This window comes from Rhinolophus ferrumequinum, chromosome 20 (assembly GCF_004115265.2).
Source record: "Rhinolophus ferrumequinum isolate MPI-CBG mRhiFer1 chromosome 20, mRhiFer1_v1.p, whole genome shotgun sequence".
Lineage (NCBI taxonomy): Eukaryota > Metazoa > Chordata > Mammalia > Chiroptera > Rhinolophidae > Rhinolophus > Rhinolophus ferrumequinum.
Window position 1 is genome coordinate 17,973,184 of NC_046303.1, and position 23,007 is coordinate 17,996,190.

The 23,007-nt window shown below is 40.5% G+C and overlaps 1 protein-coding gene across 2 annotated transcripts in view; it reads left to right on the plus strand.

Annotated features, from left to right (window-relative positions):
- RAPGEF5 (Rap guanine nucleotide exchange factor 5) overlaps positions 1–23,007 on the plus strand; it is a 208,295-nt gene that overhangs the window by 26,435 nt on the left and 158,853 nt on the right. For both annotated transcript variants that reach the window (XM_033088310.1, XM_033088311.1), the window contains exons 2-5: positions 12,193–12,243; positions 13,954–14,060; positions 18,440–18,561; positions 20,008–20,176. In XM_033088310.1, the coding sequence (XP_032944201.1) occupies positions 12,193–12,243; positions 13,954–14,060; positions 18,440–18,561; positions 20,008–20,176 (449 nt within the window). The remainder of the gene's footprint in view (positions 1–12,192; positions 12,244–13,953; positions 14,061–18,439; positions 18,562–20,007; positions 20,177–23,007) is intronic.

The following is a 23,007-nucleotide window of genomic DNA, read 5'->3' on the forward strand; positions in this document are numbered from 1 at the left end:
CAGCCGGGCCACTCACTCGAGGTGAAGTACGTGTTGCCTCACCTGGTTTATTTAAGTAAACTAAATACATTTTTGGAATTTGCTGCGGGCCAATTAAAAATGGATTGCGGGCCGCAGTTGGCCCGCGGGCCGCAGTTTGGACACCCCTGGTCTAGAGGAATGCTTTTCAAACTTGACTGGGACGTGATTTGGCTGGGGATCTCCTTAAGCGTCCTCTGGTAAATGTATAGGTCAGAGGTGGAACCTGAAAAGTCTGAATTTTGGGGAAGTGCTCTGGTGATGCCTAGGCTGCTGCTAGAACGCCCACACTTGGAGGAAGGGTGTAAATAACTGATGGTTACTGGCTTCTGAGATTAGCTGGGATGGGGCCCGAGGAAGCCAATGTTTGCCAGGTAGTTTTAGCAGCATTCCAGAAGCCTCTACTGGGAGGCCCCGGATGAGCAGGGAGCAGGGAGAACTGATTGCCAATTGGTGATGCCTACTGTGGTGAAAGGGGAATTTTCAGAGGGAAACCAGAGATTCCCCTTAAATTCCATAACATCGGAATGCTGCTCTGGTGACCTGCGAGGTATGTGCTTTGTTCTGGCGGAAGGGGTCACTGGTTATGTCTGTGGGCCTTTGTACCAGAGTAAAAAGTTGGGGGGAAGAGGGAAACAGTTTGAAGAAGGCCTCTCTGTGTTGGCTTATGAGAGAAAAGAAAGGCTATCTCGACAGGTTAGAAGAGGTAATTTGGTGGAAGGATCAGAAAGAAAGGGATTCGGGGGAGGGAGAAGGAACTGTAAGTCGTTGGCAGGTCCTGGAAAGTGCAAATATACAGCACAGGGCATCCTGATACTGGTTAGGCTGCCATGCTAGAGAGGGAGCCAGGGAGGAAGTGACCCTGATTTGAACCCTGCCCTTCGTGGAATCCGATTTCAACAAATTAAGAGAAGTGATAGTTAGGGTGTCGTAGCTGGAAACAGTAAAAGGAAATATACACAAGATGTGAATGGAATTCTGATTCTATAGTATTCCTGTTAGCATGTATTAGAAAAGTAGAAGGAAGTGAAAGAAACTGGTGCAGCTATCCAGTGAGCTTTCAATGGGCCTCAGATTTTAAAGAGACAAGTTCAGAAGAGTAAGGAGGACATGTGACCCAGGATACATAAAGTTTCACAAGCTTGTAGGACTCAAGTGCCAGCTAACTGAAGGCTTGTGAAATAAGCGAAGGCCAGTCAGTATAGCTGACAATTTTAGGTGTGATCAGAGCAAGAAAACAAGGAAGGCCTAGACCGATGAGATGACAGGATTCTTATCTCCATCAAGAGAAGGATTTTTCCAACTGGAATCACACAAGATAGGCAGCAATAGAGTTCCCGTCTGCTTTAACTGACTTCAAGGGAGCTAGGAAAACGACCTTCCATGAGACCGGAAGTCTGCCCATGGGATCACAGCACCGTGGTTAGGGTTATTTGCAGAATTGTGGAGGATCTGTGTCAGACCCCGAGTATTGCAAGTGTCATGAATTTGAACAGTTGTGTATATGATATTGTAGACTGCTGAGGTTCATATTGATCTTCTCCAATCCTAAAATGAATTATTAACTAAAAGCGCTGGGAGCGCTAAGGAAGGTAAGTAGTAATAACCAGAAGACAGTATAAATTTAGAATGAGTGTCAGGATTTCCATTTGGAAGTCTCCAGGTCACGCTTTTGTTAGGTAAGAACTGACAATACCTAGAATGTTAAGCAGCAATGGCGGCAGGTGGTTACCATTGACAGAAGCCCAGAGAAATTCTTTAGCCATTTGGGAGTGGACCATGGTCCCAAGAACCTTATAAAAGCTGATGGATTCTGAGTTAGCTCTTCCATACTCCTGAATGTAGGAAATGGGACCTAACCCTCATGGGGTCAAGTACACGAAGGAAAGAGCCTACGTCCAAAAGACACTTGGTGTGAAACCCATGAGAATGTTGCCAGTAGGACAGTTTTCCTTCACAAACATCCTGTTTTCCAACCAGGAGGAACCTTGGGTGAGACAGAGAATTCTGTCAGTGCTCCCCGGGCCTTGCTTTGTCACAGGCACTCTGCTGTGTTCCAGGGATGTGGATGAAACAGACACAATGCTGTCCCTTTGAGAAGCTTACAGTGTAGGGAGACCCACACTCATGTCCGGAGTAACAGTCAAGTTTGCTGAGTGCTCGACAGTAGTTAGCGCCCGCCGAGCACGGCCGCTGCAGCCCGCGCTGCTCTTAGCTCCGTTGTACCATTTTAAGTCAGTGCTTCTCCAAATGTAGCCCCTCAGCCTTCACGTGCTCTGAGAACTTGTAAGTAACCAAGTTTTGCAGGCCGCGCCCCAGGCCTACTGAACCCCAAACCTCTGGGGACGGGGCCCAGGGATCTGGTGTAATCAGCCTCCAGCTGCGGGGGATGCGAGCTGAAGTTTGAGAACCACTGTTTGAAGTCATTGAATCCTTACAACAACCCCTGTGAGTAGATTTTATTTCTCCCAGTTGAAGAGGGGGAAACAGAGGCACAGAGAAGTTAAGTAACTTGTCTAAGGACACATAACTTCCGGGTGGTACGGTTGGGTGCTTTGAATCTAACCGTGCAGATTCCGAGCTCAGCTCTTAATGACCAGAGGGCAGGTCCGCCTCCCTGGAGAAGGTGCAGCGCCCAAAGCGAGGACCGGTAAGCTCCAGAGGTGAAAAGAGTTCAGGAAGGTAGTAAAAGAGCTGGATTGTGTTCCTTTTCCGAACGTTGAATGTGAATTAACTATGCAATGGACCGTGTTAGATGCTGTGGACATTTATAAATATGAGAGGAATATAGACCCTATCTTTTAAGATTCTCGTAATGAATGAGGGACATCCAAACGTAACAAATATCTGGAATCTAAAGTGCTTTGGAAGTAAATACGAGAGAAATTCTAATAGGAGATTTGAGCATTTGAATGCATTTTAACATGAACTGTACGAAAACTTAAATGTTTGAGGAGGAAGGCGTTCTAGGCAGGGAGAATACCATGTAGGATTCAGATGTCTGACCTAACAACATATTCTTGGGTTTACCAGTACTTTTGTACATTTGGTCCTTGGCATCTGTTTTCTGCAGTCTAGACTTGTCTACATTATGGTACAGATTGGAAGTTCCGCGTTTAAAAGGAGTTAGTGAAACTCATTGCTCCTTTTCTGTTTGTTTTCGTGTTGGGAGCCAACAGTTGTTTTGACCTATTTCTTGCTTTCATGTAACATGTAAATGAAGATGGAAATGTGCCTTAAACAGCTTTGGAAGAAATCATCTTAAATTGTAGCGGGAGATAATTTGGTTCAAAATGAAAAAGAAAAATTCGTATCAGTAACTGGTTAAGCACTGGAATATATTGCTAGGGAGATTATAAAGCACCCCTTCCTCTGTAAAATTTGAAAATCTGTAGTAGGATTGGTAAACTTTTTCTGTAAAGGGCGAGATAGTGAATAATTTTGGCAGAAAAATAGAGACCGTATGTAAACAAATGGGCACAGCTGTGTTCCAACAAAACTTTATGAAAAACAGGTGGCAGCTGGGTTTGGCCTGTGGGCGGTAGTTTTCAAGCCCCCAAAGTAGATTCCCATAGGACTCACATATTTAAATGAAGGCTTGGAATGGGCCAGGTGATCTCAGAATGTCCGTTGTGGTGCTTACAATTTCTGAGGTTCTTATTGTGTCTTAGATGAGTAATTGAGAAATAAAAGTTAGAAATAGTTTTCTAAATCTGCCTTCTGCTAGAGAACTGTATATTATCACCTTTATTGTTTTGCAGCTTTCAAAAATTTATGTACAAATTGAAAAGCAACATCTAGGAGGCTAATTTATTTCCAGAGCCAAAGAAGGGAAGAAAGGTGTATTTCTTTCACTCATCCTGACTTGCCAGTAATGTAGGAAAGGAAAAGTCAACATTTTGCCCTCTTAAAGACCCAACACAAAGTGACTTAATTGAAGTGTTTTTCACTATGTAGACATAATTGGCATTCAAGTAGATCTCTAATTTTTAAAACAAGCACATCAATTAATTCAGTGTATAAAAATATACAGCAGGTCCTCGAATACCGCTGTTTCATTATAACATTGATGAGAAAAGAAAAAAAAGAAAACACATCAGTTCCTGGCTGGGGAACGCCACTTTCGGTGTGGAGTTTGCACGTTCTCCCCATGTCTGTGTGGTTTTCTCTGGGTCTTCCGGTTTCCTCCCACATCCCAAAGCTGTGCACGTCAGGTGAACTGGCAGGTCTTCACTGTCCCAGTGTGAGTGAGTGTGGGTGTGAGTGACCCTACAACGGATGAGTGTCCTGTCCAGGGTGGGTCCCACCTTGCGTCCTGAGCAGCTGGTGGAGGCTCTGACCACCTGGGAGCCTGAAGTGGAATAAGCGGGTTGGAAAATAATTCTCTTATTTGTTTTTATTAATCTTTCTTAAATGCATGTATGGCTCACATGTATTTCAATGTTTAATATTAGAAGTGTTTTGGGCCTTTATTGAAGAGTTTGGTGACGCTTTTGTGACCAGAAATATACCGTAAGAACTTAACTCTTGTTTATTACATCAATTAGCTCGTGGTAAAATTGGTTTTATTATTTCACTTACAGTCACAGTTTCTAAGAACGTATCGACAACGTTCAGTGAAGACTTTCTGTACTCTCTAAAGACGCCACTTGTGAACACTTACGACAGTTGATAGATGAAAGGAAGGGTGGTGGCGGGGCCCTGTCAAAGGTGGCAGTGGGTTTCATAGATTTTGAGGTGGTAATATCATGCTTTCCCACTCGGCCTGCGAGTCTGGATCATCAGGCCGCGTGACTGGGAAGGTTAGCCCTGCTACACACAGTAGAAGGTCCTAGATGTACAGAAGGTATACCTCCCTCCAGGGATTTACCAGGCTGGCTGAGAGGATGGCACACACATACAAATGGAGCCTGGAGGCATTATATTGTAGTGCCAAAAATAGACAAGTGGTAGAGGGCTTGGGAGAAGAAAGAAATCAGGGCAGCTCAGGGCTTGGGTGGGCTGCATGCAGCCTTTACATGGATTGAAGGAAGGGCAGGAAATGGAAGTGTAGAGAACCACAGGGAGCAGAGGTCGTGGCAGGGGCTCAGGAAGAGGTGAGAATGCACACGGTTTGCATAGAAAAATCGGACAACCTGCTTGGCCGGAACAGAGAGTGTGTAGGAGAGAAGGGCCGCGGGGATTCTGTGGCAGGGAGGCCACTGACCGCTCCAGTGAAGACCTGGAACATTGTGAGCACTCAGGAAAAGTGAACTGTGTTTGTTTTTAAGCAGCTCTTTTATTTCTTAGCACAAGGTGATAGGTAAGGAGATGTTCCAAGAAGATGAATCGGATTTGTGTGGAGGTGCTAGAGGCCAGAATGGGCAGGGAGCAAGTAGGGTCACTCGGTTGTGCAGCCGAAGACGCTAATGTGCTGGGGACACAGCAGCTGTCAGCAAGGAAATAGAGGCTGTCTTTTGAAAGAAGATTTGAATGTTTTTTTTTGAGATTTTGTGGGGAGGAAGGAGGCCATTACTTTTTTGGTTAGCTTTTCATTGGGAAATAATTTCAGACTTAAAAGTTGTACAAATAGTACCGAGGGAGTTCCCTGATAACCATCACCCAGCTTCCCAAATGTTAACATTTTCTGTAACCACAGCACCCTGGTGAAAAGCAGCATGAACACTCAATTAACCCAAATACAGACCTCATTCACATTTTGCCAGTTGTCCTACCAAGGCCCCTCTCCTAGTCCAGAAGTACACTGTGCCTTTCCTCGTCCGTTTCCTTTGGTCTCCTCCAATCTGAGGTAGTTTTTCTTGGTCTCTCATACCCTGGGCAATTTTTGCAGAGGAAGGCTTGTTACATTGTCCCTGACTTTGAAGTTGTCTGATGTTTTCTCGTTTAATTCAGGTATGCATTTTGACAAAAATGAGACTCCTTGCTCAGTGTCTCGTATGAACAGGCACATGATGTCAACATGCCTTGTGATTGCCTTTTTTCACTTTGTTGAGGTGGTATCTGCTAATTTCCACAGACAAGTTACTATTTTTTTCTCTGTACTCAGTCATATTTTGTGGGGAGACACTTTGACACTATGGAAATATCCTGGATCTCATTATACTTTCGTCCACTAATTTTGGTGTCCATTGATGTTTCTTGTCTGCAACATTCAGTCCTGCCTCATGGTGGTTTTCTGTTTTCCTCTTTTTATTGCATTTAGTCATTAGATTTATTCTTTAAGGAAGAGCTGCCCCCAAAGTTTATTTATTCAATTATTTATATCTGTATATACTCATGGATCTAGTGTAATACTTGAATTATTTTGCTCAAGTTGTCCCAGGTTTGGCCAGTGGGAGTTGCTTCATGTTGGCTACTGTGGAAAGGGCTCCTCTTGGAGTCTGAGTGTTACTGGCAGGTTGATGTTAATACAAGTCAGGAATTCAGTGAAAAGGGGAGATAAGTAAGCTTGTTAATTTGCCTATTGTTCCAAATCTTTAGCGACTTGATTCCTAAAATGTAAAGGCTTTTCTGTGATTGCATTATCAAAGGAAGCCCACCCTGTTAGGCAAAACTATTTTGTTTGTAAACACAGGGGAAGATATTTTCCGAAGGATTGAATAAAATCAAGTTGATGACGCCCCAGGGTTTGTTTCTATTGTACCTATTGTGTATATATTTCCCAGAAGCTGCTGGTTCTTGCTGAGTTATGTCCCTAGGCAGGCAAGATTGTGAAATATTTATAAGTATTCCTAGAACCCACTTTGATTTTCTACTTGAGCTTTTAAGTGGGGCAAACATGTTTATACTAGAAGAGAGTCCTTTAATAATGAGAAGTAAAAATTAAGTTTTACGCTGTGGATCCCATTAAAAGGGGATGCCCTTTCAGAAGGTATGTAGGTGCTGTGCTGCTCTGCAGACATGAAGGTACCTTGGCTTAGGGCTATGTCTGGGCTGGGGTAAATAAAAAACACATACCACATGAACAGGTGCAAGGTGGGATTTACTGAAACACTGGCTCTTTGTTCTGTACCAGCCAGACTTAGAAGCTCCGCCACAGAGCCCAGAGCTACTGGTCAAATGACTTATTCCTCAGCCAGGAGTGTCAGGGAGGTGATGTCTGAGGAGTGCTCTCAGCCTTAGAGCTGAAGTGGATGATGAAAGGTTCAAATTGCCAATGTCAACCACTGATTTTTACAGTTTTCCTCAAACCTGGGTGCACATGAGAACTCCCTGGCAAGCTTGCCAAAAACCACTGAGACCCTACTCCTACCGGTTCTAATTCTGTGGGTCTGGAGTGAGACCTGAACACCTGTTCGTTTTTATCATCAGTTTCCCAGATGGCTCTAATTTACATCCAGGGTTAAGAACCACTGGAACTAGCAGATGTGACTTCTTCATACATTGAGTTATGTGCCTCGTTTGTCATGTGCCTCTTAAGTCACCAAGTTCTATGTTATCAGATGCATGTACGGGGCGGTAACTAAAGACAGGCTGAGGTCGTAAACTCGAGTGAATTTCTTAACCTCTTTACATCTAGTTTTGTCATCTGCAAAAAGGGATTAATAATAGCACCTAATAGATTTTCAAGGATTCAGTGATGTGTTGCATGTAAAACAATCTAATCTCTAACACATGCTAGTAACTCAATTATTTATTATTTAACAGCATGTTACAGTGGAGTGGTGGCTTTGGAATCAGAGACTTTTGTTTCAGTCCTCACTCTGTTACTTTCCAGTTCTGGGACCTTAAGTGAATTTCTTAATTTCTCTGATCCTCAGGCCTCCTGTCTGTAAAAATACGAATAGGTGGGTGCAGTTACTAATAGGGAAAGTGCCGAAGACAAAGTAAGTGCTCAGTAAGCATTTCTGCCACCTTCCCTTTCATTCCATTTTCTTAACACCTCATAGAGCCAGAGAAAAATGTAATTTCGAGAACATCATGGACTTTGGTGTGGCCAGGCTATGTTGAGAAGTTAATGTTACAAATGACCTTCGTGGCTGTGACTGACTTGGGGCCCTGAGGAAGCGGTGTGGGCCTCAGCTGTGACCAGCGCTTGCAGAAAGAGCGTCACGGCGAACTGCCCTGCTCTGCCATTTCAGTCACTGGCTCACATCTCCGGTTTGCATTATGCCTAACTTGTGATGACCATGTAATTCCCAAGCCAACGGACTGGCTGGGATTCTGTACTTTTAATCTTGATGAAGCTTTGATTGAGATGTAAGTGTATCCTGGGGCTTAAAAAAGGACCTGCAGTGTTAGAACTCTACTGGACAGCCTACTAGATCACAACCTTTATTGTTTTAGTTGATAATCTCTTAACCCATCTGCTCTCCAGTTGCTTATGAAGCTTCTTGGCTTCTGGAACTGTAAGGAATCTAAATATACTTATTTCACTTTAACATCTTCATATTCTACTTGATTACCCAGAATGGGAAAAGGACAATGGCTGAAGGTGACAGAAAGTTGTATCATGAACTGAATTCTCAAGTTATCGATAAATTTGGTGGTTCTTGTTGGTTCCTGTTTGTAATAGAGCAGGTCATACTTCTGTGGTGATTGAAGTAATACAGCTTTCCTCCTTTCATTTCTCTTTCCCTTGGTAGCCCCGGTACTTGAACGCAATCCAAGAAGAGTATTAAGGCATGTCCTTTAAGAGATGGCAAAAAGTATGCCTAAGTCTATCATATAGTTTAGTAAGATACTTTCAGTGACTCTGGAATGAGTTCCATGCTGGTTCAGACCCAACCTCATACACTATTATAGTTTAATTTTAGTGGACAGCTAACTTAAAAAAAATGAAGATAGTATATGATTGCTAACCAGTTATCCTTTTGAGTTATGCCATTATTTTTTCTGGAGGTTCATTTGTGAATATTAAAGGGTTGCAATTTCCTAAATACATGTTTAAAATATGAGGTTTGCCTGGAATCACTTAGGGAATCATTTTCCTTGGTTTATTAAAATGAAAAGGAAAAATAAATTGGAATTAAAATCTAATTGTGTTTGTGTTGTTACCAGTCTTCTCTCTATGGTGTGTATATATATATATATATATATATATATATATATATATATATATATATATCTTTCATGACAGAATCACTGTATCTAGTTTAAATAATTCTAGGAAATTGGAAATAAAGGGGAAGAAAAGAATCATCACCTCATCTGGGCATTGTATTTATGAGGTATGATAGTAAGAGCCATTTAAAAGAGGACATCCTGTATCAACTGGATCAGTCATCCAAGATTATAGAATGAATTGATAAGAAATCGGGATCAAGAAAGAGAATTCATGGGTTTAAAATGTTCTTTAGATCCTATGTCTTCTGGTAAATTGATTTCTAAATTAGGAATGGTATCTTGTTCGTATGTATGTTTCTGGAAGCTCCCACAGTGCTTGGCCCGGAGCTCAGTAGGTGCTTCATAAATGTGAAATGAATGGAAGGTAGTTGCCACAGGAATGATTAGATGAAGCTCTGGAATGCTGAGAGGAGAAATAAAACCAAGGGATTCAACGATGGGATGAAAACAGCTAGATAGTTGTATATTAGGGAAAGAATATTGAAATGGAGAGGGGTGCATTTTCAAGGGTGCTCTTGTGATAGTCCTTCAGGTAAATTCTGGGAGAGCAAGTTGTGAGGTGACTTAGAGCAGTGATTCTCAGATTCCTGTAAGCTGGTCCATGGGCTGTATTCTCTTGATAAAATTACGCAACAATCCTTTCCCAACATCTATTTAAAATGAGGTAATGGATGGACTATTCCTCCATCTTCTTTTTTTTCTTTCAGTCTTTGGCACTTGCTATTTTTGTAACAACTAACATAGAGCGGTCTCCAAAAAAAGTACAAAGTTATGGTCGTTATTTTAAGTTTAACAAATCAATCCCTTACGGAGTTCTACAGAAGGCTCTGTGGCTTCCCCCAGCTCAGCTGAGTTTGAATGCTGCTGTCCTAGAGTGTTAGTGACACAAAGCTCCCCCGGGTCCAGTTAAGCTAGGGCTTCACAGGAGTTTCTTACAACAGATCTAGGTATTGTATCCTGTACAAGGCGGTTCTTGTTATGTTGCTCTTGTCGATTCCCTGTGGGCTAATAGCTTATCTAACACTGTTATCTAGTCAGCGTAGAAGAATCCCATTCTTTATTGACTCACCTTACCAATCTTTGCAAACAAGCCATCCACAGGGAAAGTTTCTGTGAAGTGGAATTGTGTGAGTGTAAGAGCACTGTTGAGACAGCCAGATTTAGGTTGGCAGCAGAGAGAAAGGAAGTAGTTGGCTTTCTTTTGTGAAAGTACCCCTGCCTGGTTCTTTAGAACTTGTTTCTACCCTAAACGCTTTCTTTTAAACTAGATCATGTGAAGTATTTGCTTTTCTGAGCTGATTCAGGCCATTAGATGAGTCATAAAGATTGTCAGTTCTAGCCTGCCATATTGATTTTTAAAAGTCTCTCTGTTTCCGGGGGGAAAAAAATCTCTTATCATGATGATTCATCTTCAAGTTATAAAGCTGGTGCATATACAAATTTTAAATTGTTTAAGTATTTCAAGAAATGAATACATTACCTCGGTTCGGATGCCAGAAGGCCTAGGAAGAGCCAATTGGAAGTGTGTATAGACTAGACTAGAAGGGGTAGACGAATGTTTTATTTTAACACATGGGAATTTTAAATGGCCTGTCTACCTTATACATTCCATTTACTTTGAAGTCATCGCAAATCTTTAGCAGAGTGTACCAACTGGCATTTTTGGATAAAGAGTCTATAGATTTATTTTAGTTTAATTAGGAGATAAGTAGTGTGGGAGGCATGTGGAGTGGGGAAGAAGCAGAACAGGAATTTCGTCTTAGATTACATTTTAGTAGAATGTTCAGATGCTGGACAGCGATGATTGGCAGGGTATGTTTCATAAATTTAGCAAATTCTAAGTGCTGGCGGCAGACTAAAAACTATGGGATCTGCAGCACCAGCAAGTCTTGGAATAGAGGTGTAAAGAGCTTTGAAAACATAGGTTGGAAGCGCAGTAGATGTTAGTTCCTCTGTTCTTTTTCCAATACTACACTGGGAAATGATGATAAAGTTCTGTGGTGCGCAAGCATATGTGGGTGACGTGCTGATGACTGGACTGTTACGTAGGAGAAATTAGCTCCTGCCTTACTGAGCTGAGGTAGAGCTATAGATATCTACAAATAAATACGTAGAAAAATAAACATTTTGGGGTGAGGTTGTATGCTAGATGCTATGAAGGCAAAGCCGCATAAGCTGCCAGCACTCCCTGCAGGAGCTTATGGATTAGTTGAGGCAAATGCACTCACAGCAGGACAGCTGGCAATGCAGAGCACCCAGGAGCTGCCACATGAATAGTCAAAAAAAGGAAGAGCTCCAAAGATCGATGAACCCTAGTGGACTGGGGTGGGTTGGAGAAGCTTCACCCAGGAGATGACTACACAGACCTGGACTTCAGAGTGTGGTGGGATTTGGGAAAGTTTTGGGGAAGATGGAGGGTTTTCTGATGTGCAGAATGGTGTGAGCAGAGGCAGGGTATGAGTGGTAGGTTCTTCTGATGAGTACGTCTTGAGAAATCAAAGAAGCCAGGTAGAAAGAATACTAGAAACCTATTGGTGGCAGACTGTGGTGGGCCCAGAAAGGCAGGCTCCGTAAGGGTTGAATTGAGGCATATAAGCAATAAGGGACCCAGTGTGAATCCAGAGGATGATTTAGAGACATTTGTTAAGCTGAGGTTTGCAGGATGGCCTGAGTGCGCTTGACTAGAGGGCAGGGAAATCCATTGAGAAGCTGAAGCAGCAGTTCAAGTGCGTAGAGATGAAAACCTGAGTTAGACTGGTGAAAGTGGAAATGGAAAGGGAAAGAGAAATGAAACCCAAGTCACATTAAGAATAAAGTGACAAGTACAAAACCATCCCAGTCTTTCTATCGTACTTTTTGAAGTTGTACTGTCTGGATTGGGGACCAGTCAAATAGCGTAATCTGTCCCTGTGGAATGAATATTGACCAGATACACTGAATGAGACTAAATAAGGACGTTAATCCTCTCTGGTCTATGACTTCAGATTCAAGCTCATTTTTTGGCATGGACTCCTACTGGGCCTGCCACTGTTAACAGCATATATCGAGCCCTTATGATACAAAGATTTCTATGTGGTTCTAATCTTTTCCCTTTTTCTTTTAAAATAGACTCTATCGAGAAGAATCTCCAATCCATACCTTGAACATACTTCTTCCCAGGTATGATTCTTTTTCCTCTCACTGTATTTTCTGAAACAATGATTCACAAATCCCGATGTAGAATCCTCTAGTTATAGCTGTCCCCTTCGCTCCTAATCATGCCATATCCTTCACCTGGGGATGACACAGCCAAAGGTGTTTGAGATGTCCCCATAATTGTGTCACGGTTCAAGATGTTCACTAAATAGCAAAAAATGAATTTCTCTACCTTCCAAGTCCTTTACATGAATGTGTTATCAATACAGTAGAAGTAATTTATAACATAAACATTTTCAATTTGCTATATTGATGGAAACACTATTTTAAAAATCGTGGATATTTTACACGGAAAACTGAGTGGGGGTTATTTTTAGTTATTCAGTAGTAGAATATCACTGTATGCTAATTGGTAAGAAAAGATGAGAATGCCTTTATTGTGTTGTGCTAAAGAATCAGTCAACAAAGAGTTGCATTTTTAAAAATAACAGGAGATGGTGAGCTCTGTGAGAGCAAGGACCTTTTTGGCCTTTTCCATTATTGTATCTTCGGCATCTAGAATGAGGCCTGATAGCTGCTCATTAAATGTTGTTTTGAATGATCGAATGACTGAACACTGGTCGCATATCCGGACTCGTCAAGTGTCAGTTGACTTGTACCTCTCTTACGGTAATAGCTTCTATCACCTGACCTGTCCAAGTTATTTATTTTTTTTAAAGTTTTAATGTATTAAAAATAAATCATTCTCTGCCCTTCTCACTTTCTCATCAGGTTGTGTTTAGGAGGTGCTAACAGGAAAATTAAAGAAATAAAAAGATGGGGTTGAATTGTTCCCTGTCAAATCATAATCAATATATTATCAGTTTGTTTGCTTCAAGAGAAAATATATATTTTGTAGGGGCAAAATTGTGTAGGTGCAAAAAGAGTTCACTAAGAAACAAGTAAACAGATGTAAGCACACACCTCCAATATATATTAATTTTCATGAGCCTGTACTTTCGAAGATGTTCCATTTTCCTTTAGCTTCCGTCGTTTGTGAAGCAGCATTGTACTATGGAGGAAGATGCCAATTATAGAGAAAGGATGCAGCATAAAAGTAGGGCGTAGACCTCTCTGGATCTAAGGAATATCCTCTTTCATCCTCCAAGAATCAGGGACTCATATGGGCAAATTAGAAGTATTAAACAAAGAAGTTAAATGAAATTTTTATCTGCTAGATGGAATTGCGAAGTAGATGAAAACAGGATTCTTGGAATTAACTATGAATTCTGCATTTGAGTGAAGCTTAAAAGCAAAGCAGACAGCAGCCTGCTATCAAATTGTGACATGGTGCAAAATGTTCACTAGACAGGAAGAAATTATTTTCCTATCTTCTAAGACCTTTACATGAATGCATTATCAATATGGCAGAGTTAATGTATAATAAAAATATTCTTCAATTTGCTCTTTTGATAGAGACACTGTATTTTAAAAAACAGTGGATATTTTATGCTAAAAATTTTGTGTAAAGGGAGTTTCTAATTACAATTAAAGAAGTTTAACATATGGAAAATAGCTTTTATGGCTTTATAGCATAAATGAACCAATAGCAAAAGTACAATAAAATAGGTAGTTTTAGGTTTGTAGTTACATAACTGTCTGAAGCTTAAGGATTTGGTCACAATATTTTACATATAGTATGCTCACACATCATCTCATTCTAAATTTACAGTGATTGTTTGCTTTTCCACTTAGATTTATGGGGAGAATTCTTCTTGTGCTGGAAGAGCGTTAAGGAATATCATTATCGTTCAGGCAGCTGACCTGATAAAGGACAGAGTAAACCTCAAGGGATTTTACAGGTAACACAGTTTTCTAACACCTTGTCCAAAATTCTCCTTGTGAAAAAAAAATGTGTTAAAATCGTAACCTTGATCACTGAGAGATGGGCTGTATCAGCAGTAGGAGGGGGTGGTCAGTTTGTTTGAAGTGTATATTCGGGATACTGGTGGTGACTTACCTGTTCTTTAAACTTAGCTGAGTGTTTGTTAGTAGTTGGACTCCTGGTTCTGAAATTAGGGCCTGGAATCCCCAGCCCCACATGTGGATGGGTTCCTGAGAGTCTCTGCTTTCTCTGCGATGGGATATTTCATGGTAATTTTATTGGGCACGTGCTGCACTGGGACTTCAATAAATAGAGATCCCCTCTTCAGAGACCTAATCAAGGCTCTCAGAGGACGCTCTGTAGGTCCCTGGGCTGAAAGAACCCCTGCGCAACTCACCGGGTGAGAGTGAGCGTCCTCGGTGCTGTGAAGAGGGGGAGGGGCGGGTTGCCATAGGGATGGCGTTTCCCCTGCCCTGGCTAGAAATAAGGGCAGAGGTGTTAGAGTATATGGGTGGGTTAATGGCCAGTTTTAAAGGCCAGCTGGACCAAGAGAGCAGGCACTTAGAAACTTTAGGGCACATGTTTTCATTTTCTGGAGCAGTTTAAAGAAAGAAACAAAAGCAAATGTTCATCTTTTTATTATTTTTATTTTAAGTAAAGCTATTAAACCGCATCATACAGTACCAAAAGAAAACTACAAAAATTAAACAAAAGTAAAAAAAACTACCATTTATTACCATTATTCTTTCTTATAGAAATGAGATTGTAATACCATAAAGAGTAGGAGTATTCAGGGCAGCCAGATGGCTCAGTTGGTTAGAGCGTGAGCTCTGAACAACAGGGTTGCCGGTTCGATTCCCCCATGGGCCAGTGAGCTGCACCCTCCACAGCTAGATTGAAGACCACGAGCTGCCGCTGAGCTTCCGGAGGGGCGGCCGGATGGTTCAATTCCCACATGGGATGGTGGGCTGTGCCCCCTGCAACTAAAGATTGGAAATGGTGACTGGACTTGGAGCTGAGCTGCGCCCTCTACAACTAGATTGAAGTCCAATGGCTTGGAGCTGATGGGCCCTGGAGAAACACACTGTTCCCCAATAAAATTTATAAAATTTTCCCCAATAAAATTTATAAAAAAATATTCCCCAATAAAATTTATATATATAAATTAAAAAAAAAAAGGATAGGCGTATTCAGAATAAGTGACAGCAAAATAAAGTAGGAAAGATTCCCAGGATATAAAGGACCTTTGTTTAAGTTAACTAAATTTAGACACTCATTTTTTTCCTTATTTTAAACTGAAACTGTATAAGTCTTTGGGTCTAGTTGGGAGCAAGCTGCTTATAGAACTCAGTTTAGCTAGCACATAAGGCTACATGTAACATCTGTTGTTGTTCTCAGTTTAGTTTATGTGATCTCCATGGATATAGACTGAAAAAAGATTGGGAGGTGTACATTAATCAAGTTCATGGAAAAGCACCATCCAGCCAAGTCAGAACATACTTAGGGTTTAGTGGTAACAGAATGAGGAGAGAGGCTTTAAAGACAAAGTGCTAATATGATGGTGTAGGACAGATTATTTTCATATCCCTGGTAGTAAATTGAGGTAGAGTGTTCCCCATGTACCACAGGAGAATTACTTTCAAAAGTACTTTCTGAATACCAACACCCCATTTATTAGGGTTCTGTCTGCACTACCATGAATTAATTGCTAAAAATATAACCAGAGACAGAAGGAAGCCAAGAGATATCAAATGTTCAACTCGAGAGACTGGTAAAATTGACGCTTTGTTCCAGCATTCACATTGGCCATGTACTAATCACCTCCATATCACAATGTTCTACCTAGCCTTCCAGCGGTATGTAGATCTGCATGTACTCAGAACAGTTTCTGGATTCAGTACAAGACTGAAAATATTCCGGGAGTAAGAACTGCTGTCAGTATTCAGATTGCTCCCTTCCACCCGTCTCGGTTTTATCCCTCGCTGCTCTTGCCTAAATCCTGTGGATTTAGGTATTTTAACTGGGTTGTCGTGGGACTGTCAGAAGTCAGGGGAGAGTGAATTAAATGCAGAGGCAGCTCCCCTCATTATTAACTAATTGTTGTCGTGGCTGTCTTACGTTTTAGCGTATTGACTCAGACTTGCCCCCCAAACAGGGTGAGCCCTCCCCAGAGACAAGGTATAGCTGGGGGATTGGGGCTTTGTGGACGCTAGTATCACCCAGGAACCAGTTAGAAATGAGGACTCTCAGGCCCCGCCCCCATCCATACTGCCTCAGAATCTGCACATTTACAAGATCTCCCCGGTGACTCCTACATGTGATTTTGAGAAGGCCCGGACTACGAAATTTCTTCCCTGTCGCCTGTAAACATACATATGCATCTGTCTAGCCACCTTTGGCAATTTGGCAGTGCGGTTTGTTCAGTCATCGTTTTGCTGTGTCCTTTCATATTCCAGGTGATGTCAGACATAGATTAGGCTGAGGAGCTGTATTTTTCTGAGAATAAGGATTAAAAATGATAGTGTTGGACCGGCCCGGTGGCTCAGGCGGTTAGAGCTCTGTGCTCCTAACTCCAAAGGCTGCCGGTTCGATTCCCACATGGGCCAGTGGGCTCTCAACCACAAGGTTGCCGGTTCGACTCCCCAAGGGATGGTGGGCTGTGCCCCGTGCAACTAGAAAACGGCAACTGGACCTGGAGCTGAGCTGCGCCCTCCACAACTAAGACTGAAAGGACAACAACTTGATTTGGAAAAAAGGCCTGGAAGTACACACTGTTCCCCAATAAAGTCCTGTTCCCCTTCCCCAATAATATCTTTTAAAAAAAAATGATAGTGTTTAATCCATGTGATAAAAGTGCTTCGGTCAATTAGCTTGAAGATGCTGGCTAATTGACAGGTGTGGAGGAATTAATTAACACTTTGAGCCTGTAACATAAAAGGTGTCCTATAGAATTAGAAGTTAATATTGGTCTAATTGCCTGTTTTGTTGCGATCTGTTTTCTCATTTTGTTTCAAAAAACATCAATTTATTTGACAGTTAGTCTTTCTAATGTCTTAATGCTAACCTGCAATTAAACATGTCTGGTATTGCCTTAATTGCTTTAGAGTATCTTAAAATAGTAACACTGTACCCAAAAAAAGTGATGGTTTATCAAACGCTAGACTATTTGATTAAATATCTCAGCACAAAATCTTTCTATCTTATATTTTCTTTACTCTAGAAAATGTAGGTTACTGTATGTTTTCTAGGTATTTGTGCCTATGCCAATCCCAAGAGATAGGCAATAATTTTCCTGTTTTAGGAATACAAATAAAGTTGATACCTTTTGGTCCTTAAATACCAAAGATAGAGTAAATATAGCCATTTACATGATACATCTTTATAAAAAAGACATTTTGGTGACAGTTTCTCATGAGGGAAAGTGGGATTCAATGATATTTCTGCAAATGAAAAACCGTACTTCAGAAATTTTTCTTCTTTTAGTTTTTCATTAGAGGCTAATAAAGATGGCAACATAGGTGTGAAGATACAGCTTATAATGCCCAGATCGGGGCAGTCATTGAATCCAGTTCTGTATTTTACGACAGATTACAGAGAATATTGTGTGTGTGTGTGTGTGTGGTTAGTGGGATCCATGACACACATCTGGGTGTATGGGTTTTATGATCTAGGTTGCTTAACTCGATTGCTTCGATTATATTAAAAAGATTAACGGTCAAATTTCTTGTTCTTTGAGACAACTTGTAGTATTTAATCTCTAAAGAGTAGCAAACAAAACTACACTTCTCACTGTGGTCCCAACTTTGTCTAACCTTGGCATTGTTTTGCTGTCAAAGAGATTAGATAAAAATCTACAGATGGCTGAATCAGGGTTTATCACCACCACCTTAAAGACCTTGTCTTACCAAGACAGAAGCATTATCTTTACTTAAAAGACTGCTAACTTTCTTCCTTCATTTATTCAAACATATATTTTGAGAGCTGACTGTGTACCTGGCCTGTTCTAGTTGTTGGAGTTTAATAGTGAATTATACATAGTCCTTGTTGTCCTGAAAATTATTCTTAGGTGAGGAAAGCAGATATTATTCATTCAGAAAGAAGCATAATTACTAAATGTTAGGTGATATATAATTACTGAATAATAGGTGATGTGAAGAAAAAGTACAAGAGGATATGATTCTAAGTTTCTCGAAGGAAGTGATTTTTGAGCTGAAATCTGAAGAAGAGGTATATATCATTTATTCTTGAGTCACTTGTTTAAAAAAGCAAGCACACGAGAGGGTGGCAATAAATATCAATTTTTTGGCAAAGGTGCAGCAACAAAGTCTTACGTGAATGGCTTTTTTTTTGATTCAGGAGAAGCTGTGTTGGGTCAGAACTGGTAGACTGGCTTCTGGAACACTGTCCTTTTGTCCAGTGCAGATCTATGGCTGTAGGGGTCTGGCAGCTCCTCCTGGATATGGGAATTATGTCATCAGGTTAGTATGATATGTTGTGAAGGCAGAGAATCATTATTTTATTAAACTACCAGACCAAATTATACTTAATTTTCTAGAGGATGTTACAATCTGGGTGGAAATTGGTTTTACAGATAAATGTTTGCATTCTCTCTTATTTTATAAATCAAAGTGACAGGTCATCTTTTGATTGTTATTTCTCTCACACCTTTTGTAAAAATAATTAGGTAGCTGCTGATTCATAGACGTCTGCCTCTAAGTCTTTCCCTTACCTCCTCCCTTCTCTACTCAAAATGATGCTCACAACTTTTTTTCTCTTAATCAGTGGCATGTTTAGTTGCCCTAAATGTGTGATTTATTTTGCTGTACTTAGAATAATCATCAGAAACTGATTTTACGAGTGGAACGTGTATGCCATTTTGATTAAGTGATTGTGAACAGTTAGAGACATGACCTATGAAAATTAGCTGTTTAAAAAGAACAGAAAATTGAGGTTAACTAGAAACTAAAAGAGATGATGGATAGCTCTTTTCTTAGTTGAGCCAGGGTATTGAAGAATTAGCAGTCAAAGCTCTATCACACAGGTGCTGGTTGGTCACTATGAAACCCCTTTTGTTTTTCTGTAGGTAATACACATTCAGGGCCAGGGAACATTGTAAGTTTCAGAAAGGCATACACACCCTAAGTCCCCCTGTGAAAGAGTGGTGTAGATCAGGATGTGGGTACAATCTGAGTGAGTTAATAATACCTGACATCTGATATTCTGATTTAGAAAATCAGTTATCTACCTTTGAGGAATGTTATCAGCTTGTTTGTGAGGTTAAAACATTTTGTGTTGGTGTTTTTGGGAAAGGTCTCCACTTCTTGATTCCTTTAAAACGAGATTTCCCAACCTTGGTGGTATTGACATTTTGGGCTACACAATTCTTAGTTGTAGGAGGTTGTCCTGTGCGTTGTAGGATGTGGTAGCATCTCTTTCTTCTACCCACCAGATGCCGGTAGCACCCCCTAGCTGTGACAAACAAAAATGTCTCCAGACATTGCCAAATGTTCCCTGGGGGGCACAGTGATCCTGGTTGAGAACCACTGATCTAAAACTTGCCATCATTTTGTATTTGAGTACCACTTAAGTAATTAAATGCATTTATTTGCTTTGGGACACACAAAAAAATTTGCTCCCCATTCTCTTTAAATTACTATACATTTAACCTGTTCCTGACGCAGAAAAATGATAAAATAACATGTGAATATGCTAGCCAAGCTTTAAGGAATAAAAATCGATTGGTCGGTAAATCCTTTTTAATTCAACGGGATTGTGAACATGAATGGATTTAGAATGTATAGTTGTAGGCCTATCCCTGGCTTCTCCCTAATAATTAGTAGGGCTTTCAATTTAGTATTTCGTCTATGACTCTCTAAATAATATGTTTACAAAAAAACTGATTTACACCTTTTTATTTCCAACAGTGGACCAGCACTTATACTTTCAAGATACCTATGTTTTCTATCAGTTTTCATCTGATGAATGTAGCTACTTGTACTGTGAATTTGAAAGAGAAGAAGAATGGCAAAATGGTGTCAAACTTCTACTGCAACTTGTGCCTCTCATTCCCACCAGAGCTGGCATCTGTGAACTGTAAGTAGATGCTACTTTGTTCCATTGTTAACCTGTTCTCAATAGGAGAACATTTACAGCATCTAGGGACTCTGCCGTGCTCTTTAAGATTACCATCTCCTTTGAAAGGTACTTATTCTATTCCCATTTCTCAGATGCAAGTTCAGAAAGGTAAAATAAATTGCTGAAAATTAAATCAGCTAATCAATGACTGACCTGGTTGGTATTCAAATCCCAGAAGTCCATGCCTCACCAGCTGTCCCATGCCCCTTCTTCTATGTTAATCATCATGATAGGAGTAGATGCTCTAAATTAGGAATAAACATGATTTGGCTTAAGTGGGGATTAAAATAATAACTCAGATTTTATCCACTGTCTAAGTCGTGACTTTCCAAAGAAAGAGCTCAACAGACACTTCTGAAAAAAATTTAGAAGCAACATTTGGCAAATTTAAAACACATGAGTCATTATCACATGTACATACTGAATCACTGTATGATTAAAGTGAATTAAAATGAACTCGTTTGGGAACAGGACTCGTCATGATATGGCAATTCTGACATGCCTTTGTTTATCCACAGCATTAATGACGAGCTTGCTTCAGTATAGTGAATTGCAGATTGAAAATTTCAGTTAATAACTTTTGTATACTCAGTTGATAACCTCTACACATTCAGTTAATAACTTTTACATATTTAGTTAATAACTTTTACATATTCAGTTTTCTGATTACGTTCCCATACTGTTGACTTTTTCAGTTCTGTGAGATTAGCAGGGCAAGAGACATTTTCCTTATCTCATGGATAAGAAAGGAGGTTCAGGAAGAAACACCTCCGACCATAACAAAGATAAATTACTCTTATTAAAAAATGATCATTAATACTGAACAGTTAATACAGGCTTTTAGAAAAATAAGTGTTAGAAAACTAATGAGATTCTGTGCTAATAGAAAGGTTGATTGTGGAGAACATGTTTTGTGTCAGGAATTATACTAAATGCTTGATATTCATTATTTCATATTCAGATGAATTCTATAAGTTCCTACTTGGTATTATCCCTAATTTGTAAGTAAGGAAACTGAGGCACAGAAATCAGGTAACCTGGCGAGGGTCACATCAGTGGTGAGTGGAGTATTTAGGGTTTGAATGCATGTCTGTCTGGTTCCAATCCCAATGCTTTTACCACCTGCTCCCAGGTTCATAGGAGTTATGGGGGTCATTCTAGCTCCCCTTTCTGAGATGTTATAAACAGAAGCTATAAAAATGTTAGACTGACTCTAAAATGGTTATGAATTCATCACCACTGTTGATGGAGGACCTTGCAATGGTAAAGCAAAATTCAAATGTAACTCACCACTCAATTGTCTGAGTACGGAAAATGTGTGGGTAATGTGCTTTTTAGTATAGGTCAGACGTTTCCTGAGAAAAATCAAGGAGCGTTTCAATGAACTTGAACAAGCTTTCTCAGAGGGAGTGGCGGGCTTTTTAAGCTAGAGGTGGCTGTGACTTGCTTTGACTCTAACATTCTCTAGCAGCTCTTAACCATTTCCTGTCCTGAATGCAAGATGGAAGTGTGTGTAATCCCCTGGGCAAATGCAGATTAACAGGCACATACGGGCAACTGAAATCAACTTGTAAGCAGTCCTCATGCTTTACCCTTCTCCCCCACTTAGAAAGCCAATTTGAATGCCAAGGAAACCCTGAGTCTACTCTAGGTTCTGAAACAGAAAATATTTTTAAAATTTGGGTCTTTGGGTATATATCCAGGAGGGGGGTTGCTGGGTCATATGATAATTCTTAATTTTTTTGAATGGATCTTGAGATTATTATGCTAAGTGAAATAAGTCAGGCAGAAAACGTCGAGAACCACATGACTTCATTGATATATGGGATAGAAAATTAAAAGCAACAAAGGAACAAGACAAACAAATAAAGAAACAGAAACTCATAGACACAGACAATAGTTTATTGGTTACCAGACGGTAAAGGGGGAGAAGGGTGGGAGATGAGGGTAAAAGGGAACAAATATATGGTGATGGAAGGAGAACTGACTCTGGGTGGTGAACACACAATGGGATCTATAGATGATGTAATACAGAATTGTGCACCTGAAATCTATGTAACTTTACTAACCATTGCCACCCCAATAAACTTTAATTTAAAAAATTGATTAGAGTCTTAATATTCATTCCAGATTACTTACTCTTTTGTCACACTGATAATTGAACACAAATGTCATGCCTCTGGATTTGAGAATTACTGTAGCGTGCCTTGTTTATCAGCAAATTTTTTCTGTTGCTGTGAACATGCACATTTGGAGTGGTAATTCCTCTGGGAAGATTATCATTGGGGAGCTGTGGATCTTTTGTCCCATATTATAAGTACTAAATATAAAAATATAAAATTAATGAACCACTGCAAGCCTCTGAGAGAGAGAGAGAGAGAGAGAGAGAGAGAGAGAGAGAGAGGTTATATTATATACTAGAGTTATAAGCTATTTTCTAAGCTGTAATAAAATGTTTTGGGCCAAATTTTGGAAAGCCAAGGTTTAGGTTGTGCAGACTTGGAGTAAACTATAGTTAGAAAAAAACATGCCCAGGGACATTGTCCTCTTTCAGTTGTCACAACCCATCCTGGTTTGATGCATATGATCCTGTCCTAACTTCTGCTCTAATCTGGTGATCTCCGTTTCTTCCGTCCCAAATCCCACATTTATTTATTCTCTCATGCCCATGTGCTGCTCTGCTCTTTCCTCTGCCTCTTTTCTGTCTAGTCAAATTCTACCCACCCCTCAAGGGGGAGCCCAAGTCCTACCTTGACTGCAAAACTTCCATGATGTCTCCAGCCCATGTC